Source organism: Narcine bancroftii, chromosome 1 (genome assembly GCF_036971445.1).
Source record: "Narcine bancroftii isolate sNarBan1 chromosome 1, sNarBan1.hap1, whole genome shotgun sequence".
Taxonomy (NCBI): Eukaryota; Metazoa; Chordata; class Chondrichthyes; order Torpediniformes; family Narcinidae; genus Narcine; species Narcine bancroftii.
This window is the reverse complement of record NC_091469.1, coordinates 223765749-223789987: the sequence shown is the minus strand read 5'-3', so window position 1 is coordinate 223789987 and position 24239 is coordinate 223765749. Positions and strand designations below refer to the sequence as shown.

General features: G+C 44.1%; 1 protein-coding gene and 1 long non-coding RNA gene across 5 annotated transcripts in view; one reads left to right on the top strand and one right to left on the bottom strand.

The window, feature by feature from the left end:
• Positions 1-13896, bottom strand: part of LOC138739586 (uncharacterized) — a 226733-nt gene extending 212837 nt beyond the window's left edge. For all 3 annotated transcript variants that reach the window (XR_011342334.1, XR_011342333.1, XR_011342335.1), the window contains exon 1: positions 13502-13896. This is a non-coding gene — a long non-coding RNA (uncharacterized lncRNA). The remainder of the gene's footprint in view (positions 1-13501) is intronic.
• Positions 13897-14011: 115 nt separating this feature from the next.
• ell2 (elongation factor for RNA polymerase II 2) overlaps positions 14012-24239 on the top strand; it is a 130920-nt gene continuing 120692 nt past the window's right edge. The window contains exon 1 of one of the 2 annotated variants that reach the window (XM_069891910.1): positions 14012-14529. In XM_069891910.1, the coding sequence (XP_069748011.1) occupies positions 14386-14529 (144 nt within the window). In that variant the 5' untranslated portion in view covers positions 14012-14385. The remainder of the gene's footprint in view (positions 14530-24239) is intronic. The other variant, XM_069891901.1, reaches the window with a different exon arrangement.

The window sequence follows — 24239 nt, the reverse complement described above, 5'->3', positions numbered from 1 at the left end:
GCTATAGCACAATCTGTGGAATGGTTTCTTCTATAGGAGAATTGAAATGGGTCCAGCATCTCTGGGAGATGAGCTTTGATGCATTCCATCACCAGGTGCTCGAAGCTTTTCATAGGGCATTGGTGATTGAGGCCTGTTATTCTTCCTCGATGAAGGTGGCTGTCTTGAATCTGTGGGATGATAGCTTGTTGCAGTGAGGGGTTGATGATGCCCATGAAGACCTCCATCGATTGGTCTGCATAGACCTTCAGTACACAAGGTATGTTGTCTGGTTCCACTGCCTTGTGTGGGTTCACCCTAGATCAGGTTCTCTTCACCTCACCCACAGCTATTCAGGGAGCCCATTCATTATGGGGACATGGAGCTTTCCTTGGTGTCATCCTGTTCTTCTCATCAAACCATGCACAGAAGATGTTCAGTCTGTCCAGAAGGGAGGCCATCATTGTCTTTAACTCGCAAGGTTGACGTGATCTGTTATTGTCTTGATCCCTTCCTACAAACACTTTGTGTAGCTAGTGTCACATAGCTATCTGTGAATCTTTTGTGCTTACTCATGCTTTGCCTTCCAGATTGTACAGGAGAGTTCAGCCCTGGCTGATCTTAGTCCCATCTTGTCCCCTGTCCTGAAGATATCTTCAAGAGCTCTGAGAAGGTCCCGGACCTTGGCATCCTACCATGGTTTCTGGTTAGCCCTGGTTGTGAAGCATTTGATCTTGCTGACATCCTCAATGCACTTTCTGATGTAGTCAGTCGCTGAGCTCATGCACTCGTCGATGTTTACATGTCATTGTAGGTGCATGGTCTTAGTGGTCTTAGCACTGGCCCTTGGAACACCATTGCCTACCTTCCACAATTCCTGATTCACTCTCCGCTCCTAAAGCCTTTATTTAGCTCAGCTGCTATTGACTCTCCTGTTTCATGAGCCGCAACTTTCTTTATTTTTCTTTTATATGATGCTTTGTACAATGGTTTCTTAAAATTCGCACAAATAACATCACTGCACTCACATCACCTAGCTCTTTTGAACCTTTGTCAATCATTTCAAATATTCAGACATAATCCACATTACAAAACCATGCTGGTTCTCCTTAAATTAAATGGCACAAAACTCTCCAAGTATGTGTTGATTTTTCCCTGATTATTTTTTTTTTTGGATCATCCTTTCATGCATGATAAACTAACCATCCCATTCACAGATTTTTTTCAGATATTTATCGTGTTTTCAAGGGGATTTAAAAAGAAATAATTTTTGTATGGAGTGGTAGAATGGACTGATATGTCAGTGGAGAGAAGGTTTAAGGATAATCCTGACATTTTATACATTATTAAAATCAAGAAAGTAAGTGGAGATGTAGAACTACTCAGGAAAAAAGGGAGAGCTGAACCAGTGCTTATAAATATATTGATCATGAGTTACTTGTTTTTGTCCTCCTTTCCTCTATTTATAAAACTCAGAACCTGTGTACTTCTCTAAAACTTTGTACCTTTCCATGAAATATATCATGGCTCTTCCACATTTCATTTTTCCTGCTCCCGTTTAGAATTGTGCCCGAGGGTTTATATTACCATCTCATTCTTCCTGGAGAACTGTACTTCTTCACATTTCTCATATTAAATTTCATCTGTCGCCTAACAATCCCTTCTGCCAACACTTCTATGGCATTCCTCCTTCAGATCTATGTCCATCCTCCTTATTTCACAACATCTCCGAGTACGTGTGATTTGCAAATGTGGAAATTGTGCCTATATATCCAAGTCCAAATCACTAATATAAAAGAAGAAACATTCATGGCGAGTGCCACAATACACTTCTGAAGAATAATCCTTTATTACTATTGGCAAAGGAGATGCTGGAAACTGGAGAAACACAAAATGCTGGGGTACTCAATGGATCAGGCAGCATCTTTAGAACACTATAAAATTCTTAATAAATACTGGCACTCACCAATCTTACTTCACATCCCTAGCTTTCATAAGTGCCTTGTATCCAGGAATACTTAAAATCCATTTTTGCTTATTTACTGAGGTACACAGCATCTTTCAACTGCTCCCATCAGGGAAGAGAAACAGAAATATCAGAGCCAGCACCACCAGAATGAGGAACAGCTTCTTCCCAGGGGCAGTGAGATTGCTGAACGACCAAAGGAACTGCTCACACTAACCATCCGAGACTCTCATTTGAACAAAACAATATTTATTTATTTTTATTGATGAAATACGTTCTTCGTAAGTATTATTTGACTGTATGTGTGTTATGTCTGGTTGTGCGTCTGCATATTTTGCACCAACAACCAGAGAACGCTGTTTTGTCAGGTTGTTCTTGTACAATTAGATGACAATGAACTTGACTTATTCAAATTCAAGTTTATTATCACCTGACTACATATACAACCTGACAAAACAGTGTTTCTCTGGATCACACTGCACAAACATACTGTACACACACAATTCTTTGGCTTGGCTTCGCGGACGAAGATTTATGGAGGGGGTAAAAAGTCCACGTCAGCTGCAGGCTCGTTTGTGGCTGACAAGTCCGATGCGGGACAGGCAGACACGATTGCAGCGGTTGCAAGGGAAAATTGGTTGGTTGGGGTTGGGTGTTGGGTTTTTCCTCCTTTGCCTTTTGTCAGTGAGGTGGGCTCTGCGGTCTTCTTCAAAGGAGGTTGCTGCCCGCCAAACTGTGAGGCGCCAAGATGCACGGTTTGAGGCGTTATCAGCCCACTGGCGGTGGTCAATGTGGCAGGCACCAAGAGATTTCTTTAGGCAGTCCTTGTACCTTTTCTTTGGTGCACCTCTGTCACGGTGGCCAGTGGAGAGCTCGCCATATAACACGATCTTGGGAAGGCGATGGTCCTCCATTCTGGAGACGTGACCCATCCAGCGCAGCTGGATCTTCAGCAGCGTGGACTCGATGCTGTTGACCTCTGCCATCTCGAGTACTTCGACGTTAGGGGTGTAAGCGCTCCAATGGATGTTGAGGATGGAGCGGAGACAACGCTGGTGGAAGCGTTCTAGGAGCCGTAGGTGGTGCCGGTAGAGGACCCATGATTCGGAGCCGAACAGGAGTGTGGGTATGACAACGGCTCTGTATACGCTTATCTTTGTGAGGTTTTTCAGTTGGTTGTTTTTCCAGACTCTTTTGTGTAGTCTTCCAAAGGCGCTATTTGCCTTGGCGAGTCTGTTGTCTATCTCATTGTCGATCCTTGCATCTGATGAAATGGTGCAGCCGAGATAGGTAAACTGGTTGACCGTTTTGAGTTTTGTGTGCCCGATGGAGATGTGGGGGGGCTGGCTGATGGAGGACCTCAGTTTTCTTCAGGCTGACTTCCAGGCCAAACATTTTGGCAGTTTCCGCAAAGCAGGACGTCAAGCGCTGAAGAGCTGGCTCTGAATGGGCAACTAAAGCGGCATCATCTGCAAAGAGTAGTTCACGGACAAGTTTCTCTTGTGTCTTGGTGTGAGCTTGCAGGCGCCTCAGATTGAAGAGACTGCACACACAATACACAGTCATAATAATCACATATATGCATTAATAAACATTTTTTTTTTTGGATGATTTACTTGGTTACAGAATACTATTCATCAATCACACAGCCTGTGGGAAAAACCTATTTCCCAGCCTGGCAGTTCTGATTTTGATGCTCCTGTATCTTGATGGTAGTAAGTCAAAGAAACTGTGCTGGATGGAAAGGGCCTTCCATAATTCTTTGAGCCCTATTCAAGCAATGCTCCTGGTAAATGTTCTCAATGGAGGAAAGGGAGACCCCAGTGATTTTGTTGGCTGTTTTGATGATTCTCTGTATTGACTTCCAGACCAATGTTTTGCAGCTACCACATCACACAATGAGGCAGATAAGACACTCTCAATTGTACTCCTGTAAAATGTTGTCAAGATGGAGGCTAGTGGCCTTGCTCTCCTCTGCCTCCTTCAGATATGTAGATGCTGCTGTGACTTTCTGATTATTACCCCATCATCAAATTCCCACATCGTAATTATACTTGAAGTGTGACAAATTTGCATCATAGCCTTCTTGCATTCACAGAAATGGATTTCAAACACTCTCAGTCTGATTTTGTCTAAAACTTATGTGGAAAGTTTTTGTTCTGGTATTAACTCTCTCTCTTAAACCTTCTTATTGAACTTCGTCACTGGAGCCTGACTACAGCAGAACTACTTGGTCTTTGTCCATTTCCTGTTTTTTTTCCCTAAGCCAAAAAATCAAATCTGTCTCTCACCCTTGCAGCACCCCTCTAAATCCATACATCTCTTTTGCAGCTTCATTTGCAAAATAATAGGGATTTGCCTGCTAAAGTTTTAAAAAAAGGCAAATTCACTTTTTATGCTGACGACCAAAAATGGGATCATGTGGTGTGGAGTGAATTGTGAACCGGCTTCCAAAGCTGATGGAGGTGGGACATCGGGGCCTCAAACAAATGGTCTGGGAAGGGAAAGCAGCCTGTATTGAAAATGGCGGCTGAAGACCAGGTACAATCATTAGTGGAGATCTGTGCAAGCAGTCTTAGGACTCAGACAGATCTGTGGAACATGTAAAAAATGTACTCCTAATGCATCCCTTAAATTTTATTTCCTTCACTTTGCTGAGATGTCCTCTGGTGTTTGCAGATCCCGCTCTGGGGAAAAAAGTGCTGACTGGTTCCCTTATCTATACTTCTCAGAATCTTGTAGATCTCTATTAAGTCACCTCTCATCTTTCTTTGCTCCAAAAATGTATAAATTATTTGACAATATGGGTTCTTTAAAATTCACGCTTTTGGGTCGCTGGCTGACGGCGTCATCACAATGTCATCAGCCTCCCCTTTGGAGCTGCATTCAGAGGCAATCCTTTTACAGAGGAGTCTACCCACCCCCACCCCAGGTGGATGGAAGATGGAGTGAGTTCGACCAATCAATCCTCCTTCACACCTATTATGGAGATAAGTGAAGCAATTTAAAGACAGAGAATATTTGTCTTTACAATCGCTTGTTTTTCTACTATAAAAGGGCCTAATTTAAAGTTGTGTCCAGAACTCTAGTTGTAGTCTAATTTACATTTAATGCATTCAAGAATGACTTCTCTATTCTGGTATTCCATGCCTTAATAAACATACATTCTGTTCATCATTTATATCTATAATTTGGCTGAGGTGACCAAATTATAATTTTCCAAACTGAATGATGATATTAAACAAGATGGGATTGTAAATATGAAGAGATGGTGGAGAGTCTGCAGAGGAGATTTACCAGGATGTTGCCTGGATCAGAAAATAAGTCTTATGATGCAAGGTTAGCTGAGCTACGACTTTTCTTTTTGGAGCAAAGAAAGATGAGAGGTGACTTAATAGAGGTCTACAAGATTCTGAGAAGCATAGATAAGGGATCCAGTCAGCACTTTTTTCCCCAGAGCGGGATCTGCAAACACCAGAGGACATCTCAGCAAAGTGAAGGAAATAAAATTTAAGGGATGCATTAGGAGTACATTTTTTACATAGAGTTCCTGGAATACCTAGCCAGAGGCAGTCGTGGAGGCTGAAACATTAGGAGCATTTCAGAGAATCTTAAGACAGGCACATGGATGATATGACCACCAGCCTACTGCAGGGGACGATCTCTGTACCTGCAGTAAAACCACCTAAGGGTCAATCAGCCAACCAGAATATAGACCTGAGCTGGCCCCTCCTGAGCCAGTCACACAGGAGCCATCAAGGCATGAACTGGTGTTCAGACTTTTACTGGGATAAAGCCTGTGTACAGTCTTTTGAGTTTATGCTTGCTTGCTGCTACCTCAGTGCATCACAATTTATTCCAGTAAAATTTTAAAGAACGACCATGAAGAAGTTCCTGTCAATTGGGAGCCTGGAGATCAACTCTCAACTCTCCTGGAGAGCATGTACAAGCCCCCAACAAACATGGTCTATGCCAGGTACCTGCTCAGCATCAGGTCTCAGCAGCCAGGTGAAATGGCAGATGCCTATCTGGGGGCCCTGAGGGAGTAAGCTCGCCCGTGCCTGGCTGAGACCGGGGTGACCAAAGGGGAAGTGGAGCGATTGATCCAGGGCGCCTGTGTGTGAGGGCTGCACTCGAGGAGTGCCTGGCAGAAACTGCTAGAAGAAAACATCGCCTCACTTGCCAGGAAAATGGAGGTGGTCCACTCCCTGGAGGCTGCAGCTCTTCATGCTGAGGCTTTCGATGCCCGACTCCCCCAACCTCCAGTCTAGCAAAAGCAGATGACTGCCATAGCCGAAGGGCCTCACGTGGGGGAGACTATTGCTGCTGCTGGCAGCCTGCGCTCCTGTAAGTACTGCGGGTCCAGGTGTGGGTCAGATAGGCAATCCCTCAAAGGCTGTCCAGCAAGGAACTCTTACTGCTCCCATTGCAGGAAGAAAGGCCCTACGCGAAGATGTGCCTTTCCAGACCTGTCGGGAACACTGCAGCCCTCCGTGACCAGCTGGGAGCCCCCCCAAACATTGCCACGTGCGAGGACCGGGTGATGCCATCACTCACCCCTCCTCTTCCGCCCGCACCGTTGACGTCACTTCCAGCCCAGCCACCGACTAATACCACTGCAGTGTGCTTTCCCCAGGTGCTGCCATCTTCCCCTGGACGACTTCCACCCACACCAATGACGTCACTTCCACCAGGACCGAAGACGTCACTTCCACCAGTACTGATGATGTCACCTCCTGCTTCACAGCCAGCCGGGTTGCCCGACCGCATTGACACCACGTACGTCTGCTGAGCGGCACCACCTTGGGCCAGCCGGGCCCCGATGGCACATTGACGGGATGACATGGTCAACATGGGCACATACACGATCACCCACCCGATGCATCCCATGCCTGGGAAGCAAGCCACTGGGCACTATTTGCCTCATCCATCGGGGAGCAGCCACTTGGACCCCAAGATGGTCCTAGCGTCCACCACCTTAAAAAAGGACATTCCCCACAGACCCAAGTGCTCAACGATAGACATCGCTGTCAACGGGAACCTCACAAAATGCCTTTTCGATAGCGGTAATAGTGAGAGCTTCGTGCACCTGAATGTGGCCCGGACACTAAAACTCAAAATCTACCCCACGAACTTTGCTATTGCTTTCGCAGCCCAAGACAGTTCCATCACAGCCATCGGGCACTGCTCAGTGGATAGCCAGACCATAAACCGGTACACCCAACTGGATGCCTACCCCTTATCCAGAATAGCTGACATGGTCAACAAGATAGCCCGCTATAAGGTTTTCTCGACAATTGACCTCAAGTCGGCCTACCACCAGCTCCCTATCCATACGCAGGATAAGCCATATACTGCCTTCAAGGCAGACATGCACCTCTACCAATTCCACCGGGTTCCATTTGGGGTCATTAATTGGAATCTCCGTCTTCCAGCAGGAGATGGACCGCATGGTAGACCAGCACAACCTAAGAGCGACCTTCCCGTACTTGGACAACATCACAACTGCGGCCACGACCAGCAGGACACTGATGACAACCTAGAGAGATTTCTCTGAATGGCCAAGGAGATGAACCTCATATATAACAAAGAGAAGTGCGTATTCAGCACCAACCACCTCGCCATCCTAGGGTACATCGTGGAACATGGTGTCATTGGTCCTGATCCAGAATGCATGTGCCCACTAATGGAACTGCCCCTCCTCCACATGCTCAAGGACCTGTCTTGGACTTTTCTCCTATTACTCCCAGTGGGTCCCCTCCCCCCCACTTCTTGGACAAAGTCCGCCCACTGCCCCAAGCAACCACATTTCTTCTCCCCCCCCCCCCTCCACACCCTGAGGCGCACGCAGCTTTCTCTCACATCAGGCAGGACATTGGCGATGCCATGATGCATCCCGTGGAAAAGGACACCCCTTTCCAGGTGGAGTCCGATGCCTGTGATGTTGCTCTCGCAGCCACCCTCAACCAAGGGGGCAACCTGTGGCCTTTTTCTCCAGGACCCTCCACGGTTCCGAGCTCGGACACTTGAAAAAGAGGCCCAGACGATCGTGGAAGCGGTCCGCCATTGGTGATACTACCTGGCAGGCAGGAGGTTCTCCCTCCTCACTGACCAGCGCACAGTGGCCTTCATGTTCAGTATCACTCATAAAGGCAAGATCAAGAATGATAGGATCTTGCTTCGGAGACTTGAGCTGGCCATGTTCAGCTACGACATCCAGTACAGACCAGGGAAGTTCAACGACTCCCCGATGCCCTGTCCTGGACCTGCGCATCGGTATAGTCCAACCAACTGCAGGAGCTGTATGACACCCTTTGTTACCCGGGCATCATGCACCTGTACATTTCATCAAGTCCCGGAACCTCCCCTTCATCATACAAGAAGTCCGGACCATGACTGTGTCATGCAGGATCTGTGTGGAGTGCAAACCGCACCTCTTCTGCCCACCACAGGCCCACGTCGTCAAGGCCTCTCAGCCCTTCAAATAGCTTAGCATCGAGTTCAAGGGCCCCCTACTTTCCACGAACAAGAACGTCTACTTCCTTGCAGTCGTAGATGAATACTCCCATTTTCCCTTCTCCATCCCTTGCTCTGACACCTCTACAGCCACCGTTATCAGGGCTCTGACGCAGATCATCACCATGTTCAGATACCTGGCGTTCATCTACAGTGATCTGGGGTCCAGCTTTATGGGTGAAGAGCTACGCCAGCATCTGGTAGCGCGAGGCATTGTGACTAGTCTTACAACTAGTTACAACCCGAGGGGCAACGGGCAGGTGGAGCCTGAAAACAGGGTGATCTGGAAGGCAGTCCTCCTGGCCCTGAGGTCCAAAGGTTGGTCCGTCGATTACTGGCAAGAGGCCCTCCCCGAGGCACTCCATCCCATTAGGTCGCTCTTATACACGGCTACCAATCAAACCCCTCATGAGCGCCTTTTCTCATTCTCCAGACGACTGGAATCTCACTCCCAGCTTGGTTCACATCTCCAGGACCAGTGTTCCTACACAGACACCTGCGGGCCCATAAGGCTGACCCGCTGGTGGAGCAGGTGCTCCTCCTCCACGCCAACCACAGCTACGCATACATCAGATACCCCAGTACTCGATGAGGGATCTGGCACCAGCAGGGTATCACGACTACCCGACCCAGCCCCCCCCCACCATGGGTATCATTGGCCCACCCAGGATCCGGGGGCCAAACCACTCCCTCCGCCCCTCCAGCGAACCTACTCCAATCAGTCCACACCTATCTGGCCAACCCCGCAGACAAACCTGCAGATAGACACCACACTGCCCACACCGACGCATGCCACGACTACGCTGAACCCAGCCAGCCCTCAGGCAGCAACCACACCCTCGCCGACCTTTGACCAGAAGCCAACCCTGCGAAAGACCCAGAGACTTCAATGGCCACTGCACCATCTAAATTTGTAAATATCACCCAGCACCATCCCACAAGCCCCGTCCCAGGACAATTTTAAGGGGGTGAATGTGGTGATACGACCACCAGCCTACAGCAGGGGGCGATCACTGCACCTGCAAGAAGACCACCTGTCCAGCTGTCAATCAACCGACCCGAATATAGACCTGAGCTAGCCCCTCCTGAACCAGTCACACGGGAGCCACCAAGGCATGAACTGGTGTTCGGACTTTTACTGGGATAAAGCCTGTGTACAGTCTTTTGAGTTTTGTGTTTGCTTGCCACTACCTCAGCGCACCACAGTTATGAAGCAAGAAGGGTTTCTTTTTTTTTGGTAGGAATATATAGGTCAGCATGGCATTGAGGGCTGAAGGGCCTGTACTGCGCTGTAGTCTATATTCTATGTAATTAAACTTTAGGGAGAAATAGATGAGCTGAGTGAGCACCATCATGGCAATATTATATAGAAAATGTGAAGTTATCAACTTCAGTGACAAATCAGAAGATTAACATTGTTTTTAATTAGTGAGAGATGGTATAATAATCTTGCCAACTTGCTGGTGCAGCAGGAACTTAGGAAGGCAAATTGTATGTTGGCACTTATTACCACAATATCCAAATCAGTAAAATTGGCAGGCAAATGAAATATTGGCTTTCTTTTACAAGAGAGTGGGAGTTTATAAATAGGAAGTATTATTGCAATTGTAAATGAGTGCTAATGAGGCAGCACACTTTTGTCACCTTAATTAAGAAAAAATGTGCAAGCATTACGATGCAGTCCAAAGGAGATTTTTTGGCTTAATTCCTTGCAATACAGGGATGTTGGAAGAATAAATTGGCTCTGTATTTCTTGGAATTTAGTAGAACGAAGGGTTATCTGATTGAAAGATACAGGATCCTACGGGAAACTTATGTTAGATGTTGAAATATTTCCACTAGAACAAGAATCACATATGAGAGAACATTGGTATAAGGTAAGAGAGCAGTCAATTAAAACTCTATTGTGCCTTCCTTTATAAAATGATCAAAACATCCCCGAGCGTGATCGTTTCCAAGTCGTCATAGGCTTGAAAAGTTAAATCAATGCTTCAAGTCCAAACGTCAGTGATGTGTCTTTATCTTTGCTATTTGAAGCATGCTGAGTTTCCCCAGCACTTTAAAAACACAAAGAAGCTCAGGCAGTGTCCTTCAGATATAGTAGCAAAGATAAATATGCATTAATGAATGGATCAAGCCCGAAATGTTGGTTATGTATTTAAAGGGCACTGTTCTCCAGCATTGTGTTTTTACTATTCTTAAAGAAGAGGATTTGACGTTGGATTGGATATTTCTGTCAACTAAGTAACCTAGTACCCTCTCCAAATAAAGAGCAAGCTATTTAGTCCTGAAATGAGGAGTGATTCCTTCAGGAGGTGAATCTTTGGAATTCTTTACTCAGGTGGGTGGTCAGGCTCAGTTGTTGAGTTTATTAAAATTGCTGGGTTTCTAGGTATTCACGAAATCAAGGATAGGGAGATAATGCAGACAAAAATTGCATTGAGGGAAGGAGATCAACAACAATTTTAACAAATAACCAAACAGGCTTGAACAGCCAGTTGCTCTTTAGGTTTTTTTTCTCCTAAACTAGATACAAGAATATATTATTCTTGTCAATGTGACATGTTCATGGGATAGGAATTTTTTTTTAAACGCTGGCAAAATTCAACAAACAATCGGGATATCTGTGAAAAAGACTAAAAACGAAAGTCAGCAGACAGGGTGATTGAAGTTAAAAAACAATGCTGGGGAAGTAAAATACAAAAATCTGTAGACACCGTGTTTGAAGTAAAAACTCAATGCTGGAGAAACTCGGCAGTTAAGCAGTGTCCTTTATATACAGTAGCAAAGGTAAAATACATAACTGACATTTCAGTCTAGGGACCTTTTGTTCGGATGCCCACCGACATTTCGAATACCTCGGGCTAGAGACCTTTTGTTCGGATGCCCACTGACATTTCGAATACCTCGGGCGAGAGACTTTTTGTTTGGATGCCCGCCAACATTTCCTATACCTTTGGACAATGCAGTGGTTTCACTCAAACTGCCTGTCTTTTGGACCACTCAACCTGAAGTTTGGTTCAGACAGGCTGAGGCACAGTTCCACATTCACAAGATAGAAGTGGACGTGACGCCACTAAGTACCATCATGTAGTTAGCACCATCGACCAGGACATGACTGGTTAAGTAGTGGATTTCGTTCAGGACCCACCAGCTCTTTGCAAGTACAAAGACCTAAAAGCCTTCCTCTGGATTTACAGTCACTCATGAAGTGAGTGAGCTGCATGGCTCCTCTATATAGATGGCGTCACATCCACAAGTACTGGCAACAAGGACGCACGTTCCCTTGGACAACCATGACTCCGTGACAATGGCTACAGTAGCTGCCCACTGTAACAGTCTACTCTACATCTGGGATGAACTTCCCAGCACAAATTTCTAGTCAACACGTGTGCAGAGGTTAGTGTCCTTCCTCCTTCGGGCTTTGACACCAGTACCAGGAGTGTGGGTCCAGCACTCACTGCAGTGAATAACAGTTTGATTTGTACATATGGCACACGGATTATACCCTTGAAATTCAGTGATAATAAGTTCACATGGAAGTTCCTTTTTTCTGCTGTGTCCAAGCCATTGCTGGGTGCCAACTTCCTCAGAGCCCACTCACTGATGGTGGACTTAAAACAGCGCCAGTTAGTGAACACTACAACATTCCAGACATTCCACCTGGGAAAAGCCAAATTACCCACCCCGCACCTAGACACTGTGGAGGACTCAAACAACAAATTTGCCAAACTTCTTGCAGAGTTTCCAGACATTGTCATTCCCGAGTTCTCCACTGCCACACCCAAACATGGCGTCAAACACCACATTCTCACCCAAGGGCCTCCTCTACATGCCTGAGCCTGATGCCCGACAAGTTGCGGCTTGCAAGAGTTCCACAAAATGAAGGAACTTGGAATCATACACAGGTCTAATAGCTGACAAGGCTGTATGGCATGGACTCAAAAAGCAGGTCACATACTGGGCAAAGACATGCACGGACGGCCAACCTGCAAAAGTCCAAAGGCACATGAGAGTGCTGCTTCAGCCTTTCCAAACACAGCAGCACAAATTCAACCAAGTGCATATCGACATTGTCGGCCCACTTCCGATGTCACGAGGGTCTAGGTACTTATTAATGGTCATCGACATATTCACTGGAGGCAGTTTCTATAATGGATTTATCAACTGATTTATGCACCAGAGCTTTTATTTCTGTCTGGGTTTATTGGTAAAGTGTACCCACACAAGTCACCTCTGACAGAGGCCCACAGTTTACCTCCACACTCTGGGACATTTTGTCGTGACTGCAGGGAATGCAGCTCCACCACCTGTAGTTGAATGGTCTGGTGGAGCGGTTCCATATGCACAGGAAGGCTACATTGATAGCCCGCCTCCAGGGACCTGATTGGGCAGACGAGCTGCCATGGATCCTGGGAATAAGAATGGCACCCAAGGAGGATCTCAACTCCTCATCAGCCGAGTTGGTTTATGGAGCCCCGCTCATTGTATCTGGGGAGTTTGTGCCCACAGCACACAGACAGGAGGTGCTGCTGACTGAAGTCTTAGGCAGACTATGGGAGCGGCTTGGAAAATTGGCCCCAGTTCCCATCTCAAGGTACTTATTAATGGTCATCGACACATTCACTGGAGGCAGTTTCTATGATGGACTTCTCAATGACACCCTTCATCCCAAAGGAACTGTGAAATTGTGTTTGTGCGTAGAGGTGCACGCAGAGCATGTATGAGGGGCTGGTCATGGGGGGGGGGGGGCATCCAGTGACATTTATGATTGACTGCTCATCTCAACTTCGATCAGCCCTTGCCACGACCCCTGACGCAAAGGTGCGGTCGACCGCCCAAGAGCGGTGGACACTGATGGTGCCAGAGGTTGAGCCCCCTAATTGCCAATTCTAGGTGGGGTGGGAGCGGCCATGCAGCGGCTCACCGGGGGCTTAATCGGGAAGTTCCGAGAGACGTCATCAAACCACAATGCGAAGCACTCATTTGGAACGGTGGGTGATGGGGGGGGGGGGGGGGGCGGGTTTCAAGTAAACGAACTTCGACTCGACGACGTCCGATCATTTTTTCGTTCTTCATTGCGCTCTGCGACACGGTCTCCAGCTCTGTGTTTTTAGAATGCTGGGGAAACTCAGCGTGGTTCAGGTAGCAAAAAGACAGACACATCCCCGACATTTGGGCTTGAGGCATCCATTAAACTTTTCAAGGCCATGACGACTTGGAAACGCTCAGGCTCTGGGATGTGTTGGTCATTTCATAAAAGGAAGGCACAGCATCATTCACAACCGCAGCATATCCCGAAGCGTAGTCACTGTGGCAATATAGGGTTTGAGTAATCCGCCTTAGTTTTGCTTAGGCTACCTTATCCCTTTGGGAGTTACTTGCGAATATGCATCATTCCCGCTGACAGTTCACCGCAAGGCTGTGACGTCCATTATTTAAATATTTAAACTGACGTCAATGTACGTCATACCTTTGCAACCAATACCATTGTTTGTTTTGTTGGTGTCCAGCCCGTGACATCCCGTCGCCGCCAATCAGCTGCCCGAGGATCAGAGGGCGGTCATTGCTTCCAAAGACGGGCTTCGACCCACGGGGTGACGTCATTAACTCCCGCCCGCCCTTCGCCAAATGGATTTTCCCGTCCGTTCCGAGGGCCGAGCGAGAAAGACGGACGTCTCAACCGGCCAATCACCACGCCGAGACGTCCAGCGGCGGCCGAGGCGGAATGGGCCAATGAGAGAGCCCGGGAGGCGGTGAATTGGGCGGGATGTGCCGGTCCGAAGAAGTCGGGTGGCAGGCGTTTGCCCCGCACTCGCCTCCTCGGTGGTTCCGCTGCATGGTGCCCTCAGGGCCCGGGGAAAGGACGGCGGACGTGAACGATGAGAGGCGCGTCGAACTGATGCCGGCGGGCCGAGTCCAAGATGGCGGCAGCAGCAGCAGCGCTCGCTGAGGATCAGCGTTACGGGCTGTCGTGCGGGAAAGCGAACCCTGGCCGAGTCACCGTCTTTCATGTTAAATTGACAGAGACAGCCTTTCGGGCATTGGAAGCCTTTCAAAATGCAAAGGTGCGGGTGGGCAAGGTTTATCATTTCTTTAAATGCTATTGGAACTTCTAATTAGTGGGTCTAGTAATGACTGACACCTCAGATGCCGACAGTATAGAGGAGGGTGGGAGTAAAAGTAGTGTTTTAAAGAGAAACTTGTACCATCGTTACGCAACCTATTTCAATTTTGGGAAAAGCTGCCCTGTTACCCACTTTTTTCTCTCCCTCTGAGCTGTTAAAGAAAAACGCTGCCGGTACCGTGGACTGGATTTTATTTCTATATTTGCGGGGGGGGGGATTTGAACCTGTAACTTGCCAACCCTAGTAAAACTTGACCAGCTGGGATTGTTCCCTTGAACACAACTCAACAAACTCAATCGGCCTCCGGTGTCTCCATAGCCCACTGCTTCTGTTAAATCGTTAACAGATGTTAATTGATATTTAATTTCCAATATTACACGCCTTGCACACTTTGGCAGCAAATGGGCCAAGTTTTGATACGATGGTCCGATGCTGAAAATGTTTTTTGGCAATAGAAATAATAAACTTCGCTATTTTAAACTAGTTTCGCGTGGCTGTAGACGATTCTCTGTCAACATTTATTAAGGGAGACACCGAGTACGTGATGTGTGTTGGGAAGCGATTAGGCGAGGCTGATTAACCTCTGCAGTAGCCATTTCAATCGCGACATACTGTATTTCAGTAGTTTTTAACCCGTTACAATGTAATGACTTATAACATTGTCAATTTCAGTGAGTTAAAATATTTTTAAATGATCTTTCGGAATATCTGGTAGATACTTTTAATCTGAGATGTATTTACTGAACCGTATCTTGGGGATGGTGGCCTGGCACCAGCAGTAGCCAACCCAGTAGGGTGATTGAATCTAAACTAATGCACACAGGCTTGATTAACCAAAAAAAAAACTTGATCCCCGTTTTAATCTGGAAATCTTTTTGCATTTGTTGATGTGGTTGGGAGATGTAAAGGTTTTATTTCTTTCTCCTCCCCCCACCCCCGTTCGTTTGCTTGGCTTTAGACACTTTTCCCCCTGCAGGCTGTTATTTTGCAGATTAATTTGCGTAGGGAATATTGACACAGCAAACGTGGCCTCGGTGTACGAATCTTATTGCAAAAGTGTAGAATGTTTTATCTTTTCGTTGCTATTGAAATAATGTCATTATTCATTAAACGACTATTTGCTATGGTGTCTAATTTTATGAATAATTTATAAAGAAGGCGTTTGTCATTGTATTGGCTGCTTAACCTGCCCAGACGCCAGGCTGACCTACAATTGCAGTTCCGTCCATTTAAAAAAAAATGGTCTACCTCAAACCCTCAAGTCGTAGCTTCACTTCATAAGCGAGCTCTGGTTTGGGCGCAAATGTTTTCAAACCGACTCTAAGTTTTAATTTTTAAAAAACGTACAGCATAACATTTGAGGTTTCTTTAAAGCTGAAGGAAAAAGAACCTACGGATCCAGATCACACGGTGAACTGCTGGCAGACTTGGCTGTACAGTATTTTTAATCGGTGGTCTGACTTGTTACATGTATGGTAGCGGAGGTATGTTTTGTTTTCCAGGTTTTGTGTCATTAGGTTGGGAACGAGTTTGCTCTATGTTCCCGATGTGTCAGCAAGTTTGATCAGAGCATGCTGTTTAAATACTGCAGCAGTCCCTAATCAATTTAATTCTGGACATTGACACTAATTTGTTCGCTAATTTGGCACTCCCAACAGGACCTGTTTTCCCAAATCTGTTTAAAACTTGGCTTTTTGATCTAAAGTCCAAACATAGGATTTGTGGAGTTTCCGTAGCTTTCAAAGCCAACTGATATTGGTTAATGTAGAGCAAATTTGAGTATTTATTCTTGAATATTGCGTTTGAGTGGCGAGCTGGTTGAATCCGATTCTTTTTTTATTTGCACATTAGTTTTCTTACAATGTAATAATTAAAAATTTATGTTAAATGTAGACATACAGCACGATAATGAGCCTTTCGGCCCACGATCCCATGCCATCCAGCTTACACCCAATTACCCTACACTCCTGGTACGTTTTGAACGGTCGGAGCCCCCCAGGGAAAACCCACGCAGACACAGCGCGGGATTCGAACCTTCCCCTATCGCTGGCACTGTAACAGCGTCGTGCAAACCGCTACGCCAAACGTACCAACCAATATTAAATATCAATAGTTAATAAATTTTGATTTCTACTTTTTTTAATTACAATGTCCGCCAGCTTTCTAGTGAAACTGTATTTTATACCAGAATTCCAAGGCTGAGTTCATTAATTTTACCTAAAAGTTGAAGGACCTGGTGCTATTTGGGAGAGGTCGTCACTCTGCGGTTCTAGTTGTGGTTGGTAATGAGCAGTTTGCTTTGGATATCGTGAGCACAATGTCTGATGCATTCAGAAGTACCTCTGGCATTATTCTTTGCAAAAGTTAATAGGATAATTTCCTGCTTTCCAAAAGATGCTGATTTTATTTTTCCCTTGCAGGACACAATTTAATTATCTCACCAATGGGCCAGTTTTTACTGAGCAGTGAACATCATGACAAAGTCTTGACTTTTATTTCTTGTCAGCCAAAGTTACAGAATGCACATTTCAGAAAATCCTATTTTTTTCTTTCTTCCTCCCACTCTGACCCAAATACATGATTTTTAATGCAATTGTATCATCTGTCTGTAACAGGGTTCAGATTAAATTTAGTCCAGCAACTAAATTGAGAACTTCCATTCACTGTTCTCTCAAATCTACTTAAGTTATTAACCTTATCCTCATTTCCATCCAAATCTGACTTTTCCAATGTTGTTGTGTCTGATGTTTTACTTGTTGATGCCTAACCATCTCTAAATACATGAGTATTTAGCTAATTTGAGCTAATATTTTCTTTGTGTCCTAAATTTTCTCACCCTTACACTGACTTGCACTTTTTATTTTTGCTTTCAAATTACCCATGTTTGTATTTTGTTCAATCTTTAGATCACTTAAATTCCATACTCTTGCAAGTTCTCCTTTGATTTTTCTCCTTTCATTTCCAGAATTTGGTTGGTGCTGGGCAATTCTAGCATGTATTGTCATTGAAAAGAATGGCTTTACAAGAGCATTTTACAGGGCTGCAGTGCTGTGGGCCATAAACATAACAGAATGGGTAGGAATGACAATTTTTGTTTCCATAAACAGGCTCTGGTGGATATGATAATATGGTTGTTTCACAGCAACACTTGGATTACAAATCTGTTACTTAAATTCCAAAATTCTGTGGTGCATTCAAACTTGTGTTTGGACCATTGAATGTTGCCTTTTTTTTTTTTTGCTGCTTAGCCCCTCAGCCCTTGATTAGTGAAATCTAATTTATTTTTAACATTTTCTTCCTTAAGGTACTCATTACCATCTTTTGACCACACTTTAGGACACCCAATGTACTAATTCCTGTCGTCCTGTGCTAAATTTTGCATTGGGCATTTAACTTTGCTTTTAAACTATAAGATGTAGATTGTACTTGTGTATTGAACAAGTTGATTTCATTTTTGATTCTAAAGAATTTTCATGTGGTATGATATGATGGAGTGCTTTAATCTACTCAACTAGTTACAGACAAGTGTAATTTTATTTTGATATTGTAACTAGTTTTGTTTGAATTTTTTTGAGCATCATTAAATAATGGAATGAAAAGTCTGATAGCCCCTCATTCTCAACCCTCTAATAGGATGAGAACTGCCCATTTTTGACCAGTTAAATGCACCACTCCTTGCAGCCAAAATTTGCGCTTTTTGCATTTTCAGTTGTAAAATGTGAAATGTTTTTAAGTATTAATGCTAATATCCCAATTAGTTTGATATTTAGCATTTCATTGATTAAACAATTTGATGGTTAATGGTAGCATCCAATTTTATCAAATTTTCCAAAATATGTCTGGGAAAAGTTGCTTTACCATTTGTCAGCAAATTAGACCATGCATGGTGTATGTATTTTGAGAAGTACTGAATATAAAAATCGAATTTTGAAAAGATATTGAAGTTTTATTTTGCAGACAATTTTGGCTTAATTGTTATTTCCCTCTTTTACCCCCCCACCCCCACCCCCACCCCGATTGTACCATTGCTTTCAATGTAGCTGAAATTTGAATGTGAAAACATTTTAGTTTTAAAATGTACAATGTTGGTTGTTTAATATAGCCAAGGACCATTGCTTTTTAGTTTCATTGAAGTTTGTGTACACAAAGCTTTGGAGTAGAATGAAGTTGAGATTCAGTGTTGCAAAAATTCAGAATGGGGGAAATTAAAGGAACAGCCTAATAGTCAGCCATTGTTTACATTAGAGCAAATATGATTTCACTAATTTCAATGTTGGATTGTTCTTGCCAATTTGCCTTGAAACTCCAAAAGATTTTTTTTATTTGTTTTTAGCCTTTTTTGTGAATTATTGGAAATTATGCAAAATGAGATATTGGAATGTTCATGTTAATTTCCCTGTTTTCAATTGGGCCTTTTAAAACAATTAGGAATTGATTAGTGTGGTAACTATCTGTGTGCTAATATCCTCTTTACCAAACTAAAAAAGGATGTTGATTGCTGCTATATAAAGACCTGCCTTAAGTATATAAATAAATCCTTTGAAATGCTTTTCTTACAAATCAAATGCATGTGCATAATTGATAGTAGTACAGTATTCATGTGAAGCACTGGACTTCAATTTGATAAGAGAACAGATCATAAGTCCTTGCTTATTAGGAAGAAACTGGCATCTATTTATTCCTTGAATCAATCATTAAAAGTTGGTTAAAATTGAGGGGAATTGTACTGTAGTGCCCTACCAACAAAATAATTTTATGCCCACAGATTTAAGTTTGGCTGCCTTTACCAGTTTGACTTGCCCAATTCCAACTGCAAAGTTTGATTCTTTTTAAAAAAAAAGCATTTTTTTTATAATATGTTGCTTAAGTTGTAGTGCATTTGCAAAGCTTTTCCTTGCACCATGAATCTGACAGTGAAACAAAGGAGTGAGGAGTGGGACTTTGAATTAACTGTAAGTTAATGTATTGTTAAATATAAGTTCACTTGAATATGAACTTTCACATTTCCATCCTTGATATAAAGTGTCTGGTGCAGAGATGACATTTTTACTTTAATCTTTCATTAATTCCCCCCAGAAATAATTTGCAGTTAAAGTTGTGGCAGAGATGAAAACTATTTCGTTTATTATGTTCATACCAGGTGAAGATATCCAGCCTGTTCCTCTCAGCTATGTGTGTTTTTAATACATTGAGAATTTTGGTCTCAAATGCCCTTTAAAGCAGTAAATTCTTTATCCTCTTGGCAATTTCAATCATTTAAATGCCAGAAAACAACCCCAGCCTATACAGTGATAATTCAGGTGCCTGCCTGCTTTTTGCACAGGCCTGAAATGTTGGTTATGCATCTTTAACATTGATTGACCTGCTGAGTTCCTCTGGCATTTTCATTTTTTTTAACCCCAGCCCATCTAATCTTTTTTCACAACTAAACTTCCTGTCTAAATCATCTTTGAAATCTCTTGTAATATTATATTCTGTACGGAGTTGACTGGAACAGTATGCAAGACTGTTTCTGTGGCATAACTGCAGTCTTGTTCAGTTTTAGCATTACCTTCTGGACCCCTTCTACCTTGGACAATAAACACAAGTATTCTAAAAAAAATTGTAACTGGCTTGCTGCCTGGAATCTGTGCAAGTCCCCACTGTTATTAGAAATTGTACTTTTTGCCTAGTTTTAAACACATTATCTTCCTTGTGGAAGTCCATCCAAAGCTTTCCTGATCATCTGAAGTTCAAAGTATCTCCTGAGTCTACAATTTTCTTTCCTTCCAGTCAACCAACTTAGCACGTTTTGTACTTTTGCAAGCAATCATGGTCTGTACATTTAAGTTGTTGAAACAGTCTAAAGGATCTAGCATTGAGCCCTGCAGAACCTCTACAAATATAGATCCAGGCACTAAAACTTGTGTTAGCCATTATCCTTTTCCCCTCCACTCTCCCTTGGATCTCAGGATTAACATGCACTTTGTCAAATGCTTTGCTGAAGATTGTTGATAAGAAATTAGTTTTTTTTCCTTGTTACTTCAATTGCCTATGCTTGAACTGGTTAAACTTGCATGGGAACATTCAAATGTAGATGCATAGACATATCTTCTGTCAAATATTTCAGCCATTCACAGTTTAGAACAGCCCCTCTAGAAGTAGTGCTATAAGCAATATAACAAGGGAAAAGTGTTTCTGGGTGTTCCATCATTGACTTCTGATTACATGAAATTTCATGCCATTAAGTTCCATACAGGCAAGTAACCCTGATAACCACTTAATGCCTTCTCTTGGGTAATGTTTAACATCAGCTGGAAGAAGCAGTGAAAGTGATAAATACAGAAAGGCATTCTAGCTGGGATATAAATGTCCATGAAGTATTGATATGATAGCATCAGCTGAATTTGGATAGAAACAGGTTCTTGGCTGACAGTGAAAACCACATAAAGGGGAAAAAACTTCTCTATGTCAATTGCTGTTGAGTTTGACTGTGACAATGGTGGGAATGACCTCCAGTTAATTGAAGAAAATGAAATCTTGTCTTCATGGGTGTGGATACTTTCTTTCAAGTTGTGTGATGTCACATACAGGCTAAATAGAAGCGCAAGGTATAGATGCGAATGAGAAATCCTTGAACCAGTATGATATGACTGCAACATCTCCATCCCTAATGATGGCAGAACCAGCAGATGAGTACATGAAGCAAGGCTGGTGCAACTGTTAACAATCTCTGCCATTCTGAAGGATTTTAATCATTCTAAATAAATCTTTGGCCAATTCAATTTGTACCACATAACTGCTAGAACAGATTAAACCTATAGAGCCTAATAGTACCCAGCTGTAATACCCAAGGCCAGTGCTTCCAAACTAGCTATATCTTCAGCCAAGCTATTTCAGCATAATTACTGAGGTAATTGCCAGTGTGCGTGGAAGGGGAAGGTGGAATAACCAAGTATTATCTACAGTTCTGGCCATCTCATTGCAGGAAGGATGTAGAAGTTTTAGAGAGGGTGCATAGAGACTCACCAGGATGTTGCCTGGATTGGTGAGCAATGACTTGTGAAGCAAGGTTGACAGTACTTGGGCCTTTCTCTTTGAAGCAATGAAGGATAAGAGGTGACTTGAGAGGTATACAAGATTGTGAAGCATAGATTTCCCTGGGGCAATAATTGAGAATACCAGAAGACATCTTTAAGGTGAGTGGAGGAAAGTTTAAGGAAGATGTCAGAGTCTAGTTTTTTTTTCCCCCCACAGTGGTGGACTTTTGTTTTACACTGGATGCATGCTAAGGATGGTGGTGGAGGCTAGGAATGTTTGAATAGGCACATGGATGTAAGAGTGTTATGGTCTGAGGTGGGGAAGGATTAAATTATTGTGGAACAGGTTTATATAGGTTGATGCAATATTGTTGGCTGAAGGGCCTATGGTGTGCTTGTTCTGTTTGTTCTTAAGCAGGCTGTTTAAGCAGTTATGTTTTCACCTCTCCATTTTTACTTATTTTTCATTGCTCTTGATTATCATTTCTCATGGCTTGGCTTCTCAAATGAAGATTTAGGAAGGGGCTGTCCACATCTGCTGCAGGCTCACTGGTAGAATACAAGGCCATTGCAGGACCAATATGCCCAGTGGCTGCAAGGGAAATTCTGTTTTGGGTTTGGTGCTTCTGTGTCATAGTTCTTCCTCCATCTCCTTTCGTCCTTAAGGGCAGCCCTGGGTGCATTCTCGATGGAAGAGACACTCTGGTGAATGGTGTGTCACCAGGCTACATGATCAAAGGTTAGAGCAGACCACTGGCAATGGTCAATGTGTCAGGCACCAAGGGATTTCTTCAAAGAGTCCTGGTACCTCTTTCTCGGCATCCCTATGTCACGGTGGCCAGTGGAGAATTTGCCATATGGCACAATCTTGGGCAGGCGATGATCCTTCATCCTAGAGACATGCCCGACCCATCGTAGCTGCATCTTCAACAGCATGGTCTCAATGCTGGTAACCTCTGCCTATTAGTAACAAAGCCATTCCAGTGGATGTTAAGGATGGTGTGAAGCCAGTACTGGTGGAAGCGTTCAAGGAGTTGTAGGTGGTGACGGTATGTGACCCATGACTTGGAGCTGTACAGGAGGGTGGTCAGTAAAATGGCTCTGTACACACTGATCTTTATGGCTCTGTACACAAAGATCTTTGTGGCTTTCTTCAGGATGGTTGTTTATTTTGTACAGCCTGTCAAATGCGCTGTTTGCCTTTACCAGTCTGTTGTCAACCTCTATCGATCTTGGCATCTGATGAGATGGTGCACTGTCTTCAGCTCAATCTTGCCAATGGTAATGCGGGGAAGATGGTACTCTTCCTGAGATGTGGGCTGATGAAGAACTTCTGTCTTCTTCAAGCTGACTTCCAGTCCAAAGAGTTTGGCAACCTTCAAAAAGCAGGATGTTATATGCTGCAAGGTTGTCTCTGTATAGGCAACAAGGGCTTCATTGTTGAAGAGTAGCTCTCGAATGAGTTGCTCCAATGTCTCGGTGTGGGACTGTAGTTGCCTCAGATGGAACAAGCTGCCATCGGTGCAGAATCAGATGTAGATAAATGACTTATCATTTAGTTTATAATTAACCCATCAATTACCTGCCTACTAATACTCTGTACCTTGGGCCTAAAACAAAGGCCAAAAAAAATGACATTCAGAAGCTGGTTATGATGATAGTTTAGAATCAAAGGAAAAACTTTTCACTGGTTGGAATTGCACTTCCCAAGAGGGAAAATGATTATGGCTGTTAGAAGCTGTCCTTTCAGCTGGGAGGTTGCTGTAAAAATTCTTCAGCATAATGTTTTGGGTAAACCATAATATTGGTCTCCTGACCATTGGACAACTGCTACTTCTGCCATGAAAATTAGTGAGCGATATTGCCTTCAATATCTTGACTGTGACGATTGACCAGAAACTTAAATACATCAGTGGCTGATATTCTTAATGTTTTCATATCGTGCTGTTTGATAATGTAAGATAAAATATTTGCTGATTGGATGAGCAGTTCCAACAGCACTTGAAAGTGGACAACTTCCAGGAAAAAGGAACCATTTTGCAAATCTGCTGGAGGAACTCAGCAGGTTCCGCAGCGTCCATAGAAGGTAAAGATATATTACTGACGTTTTGGGCGAGCCCTTCCTCGAGCTATGAGTAAAGTCAGACCGGCATCTGTATTGAAAGGCTGGGGGTGAAAAGAGATGAATGGGGGAGAAGGAGTAGTGCAGACTAATGGACAAAAGGTCTTATTGGATACAAGAGGTTGGGAGAGAGGAAAGGTGAGAATTGATTGGGGTGAGGGGGTTGGTGTTTTTTGGCTCTGTGAGACATAGGGAAAGATGGTATGGGGGGGGCGGTTCTCTCAGACTGGAGAAGGCATGTTAATGCCATCTTGTGGAGGATGTCCAGATGGATGATTAGGTGGTGTTCCTCCAATTTGCAGGTGCTCTCAGTCTGGCAGTGCATGAGACCATGGACATGCATATCAGCAAGGGAATGGGGCGGGGAATTGAAATGGATAGCCACTGGGAGATCCATGCTATTGCTGTGGAGTGAGCCAAGGTGCACCCAGTCTCTCCGATGTAGAGGATCTCACCCTTGCTCTGGCATCTTACAAGACCAATGTGCACTCTCAGCCTGACCCTGGCTG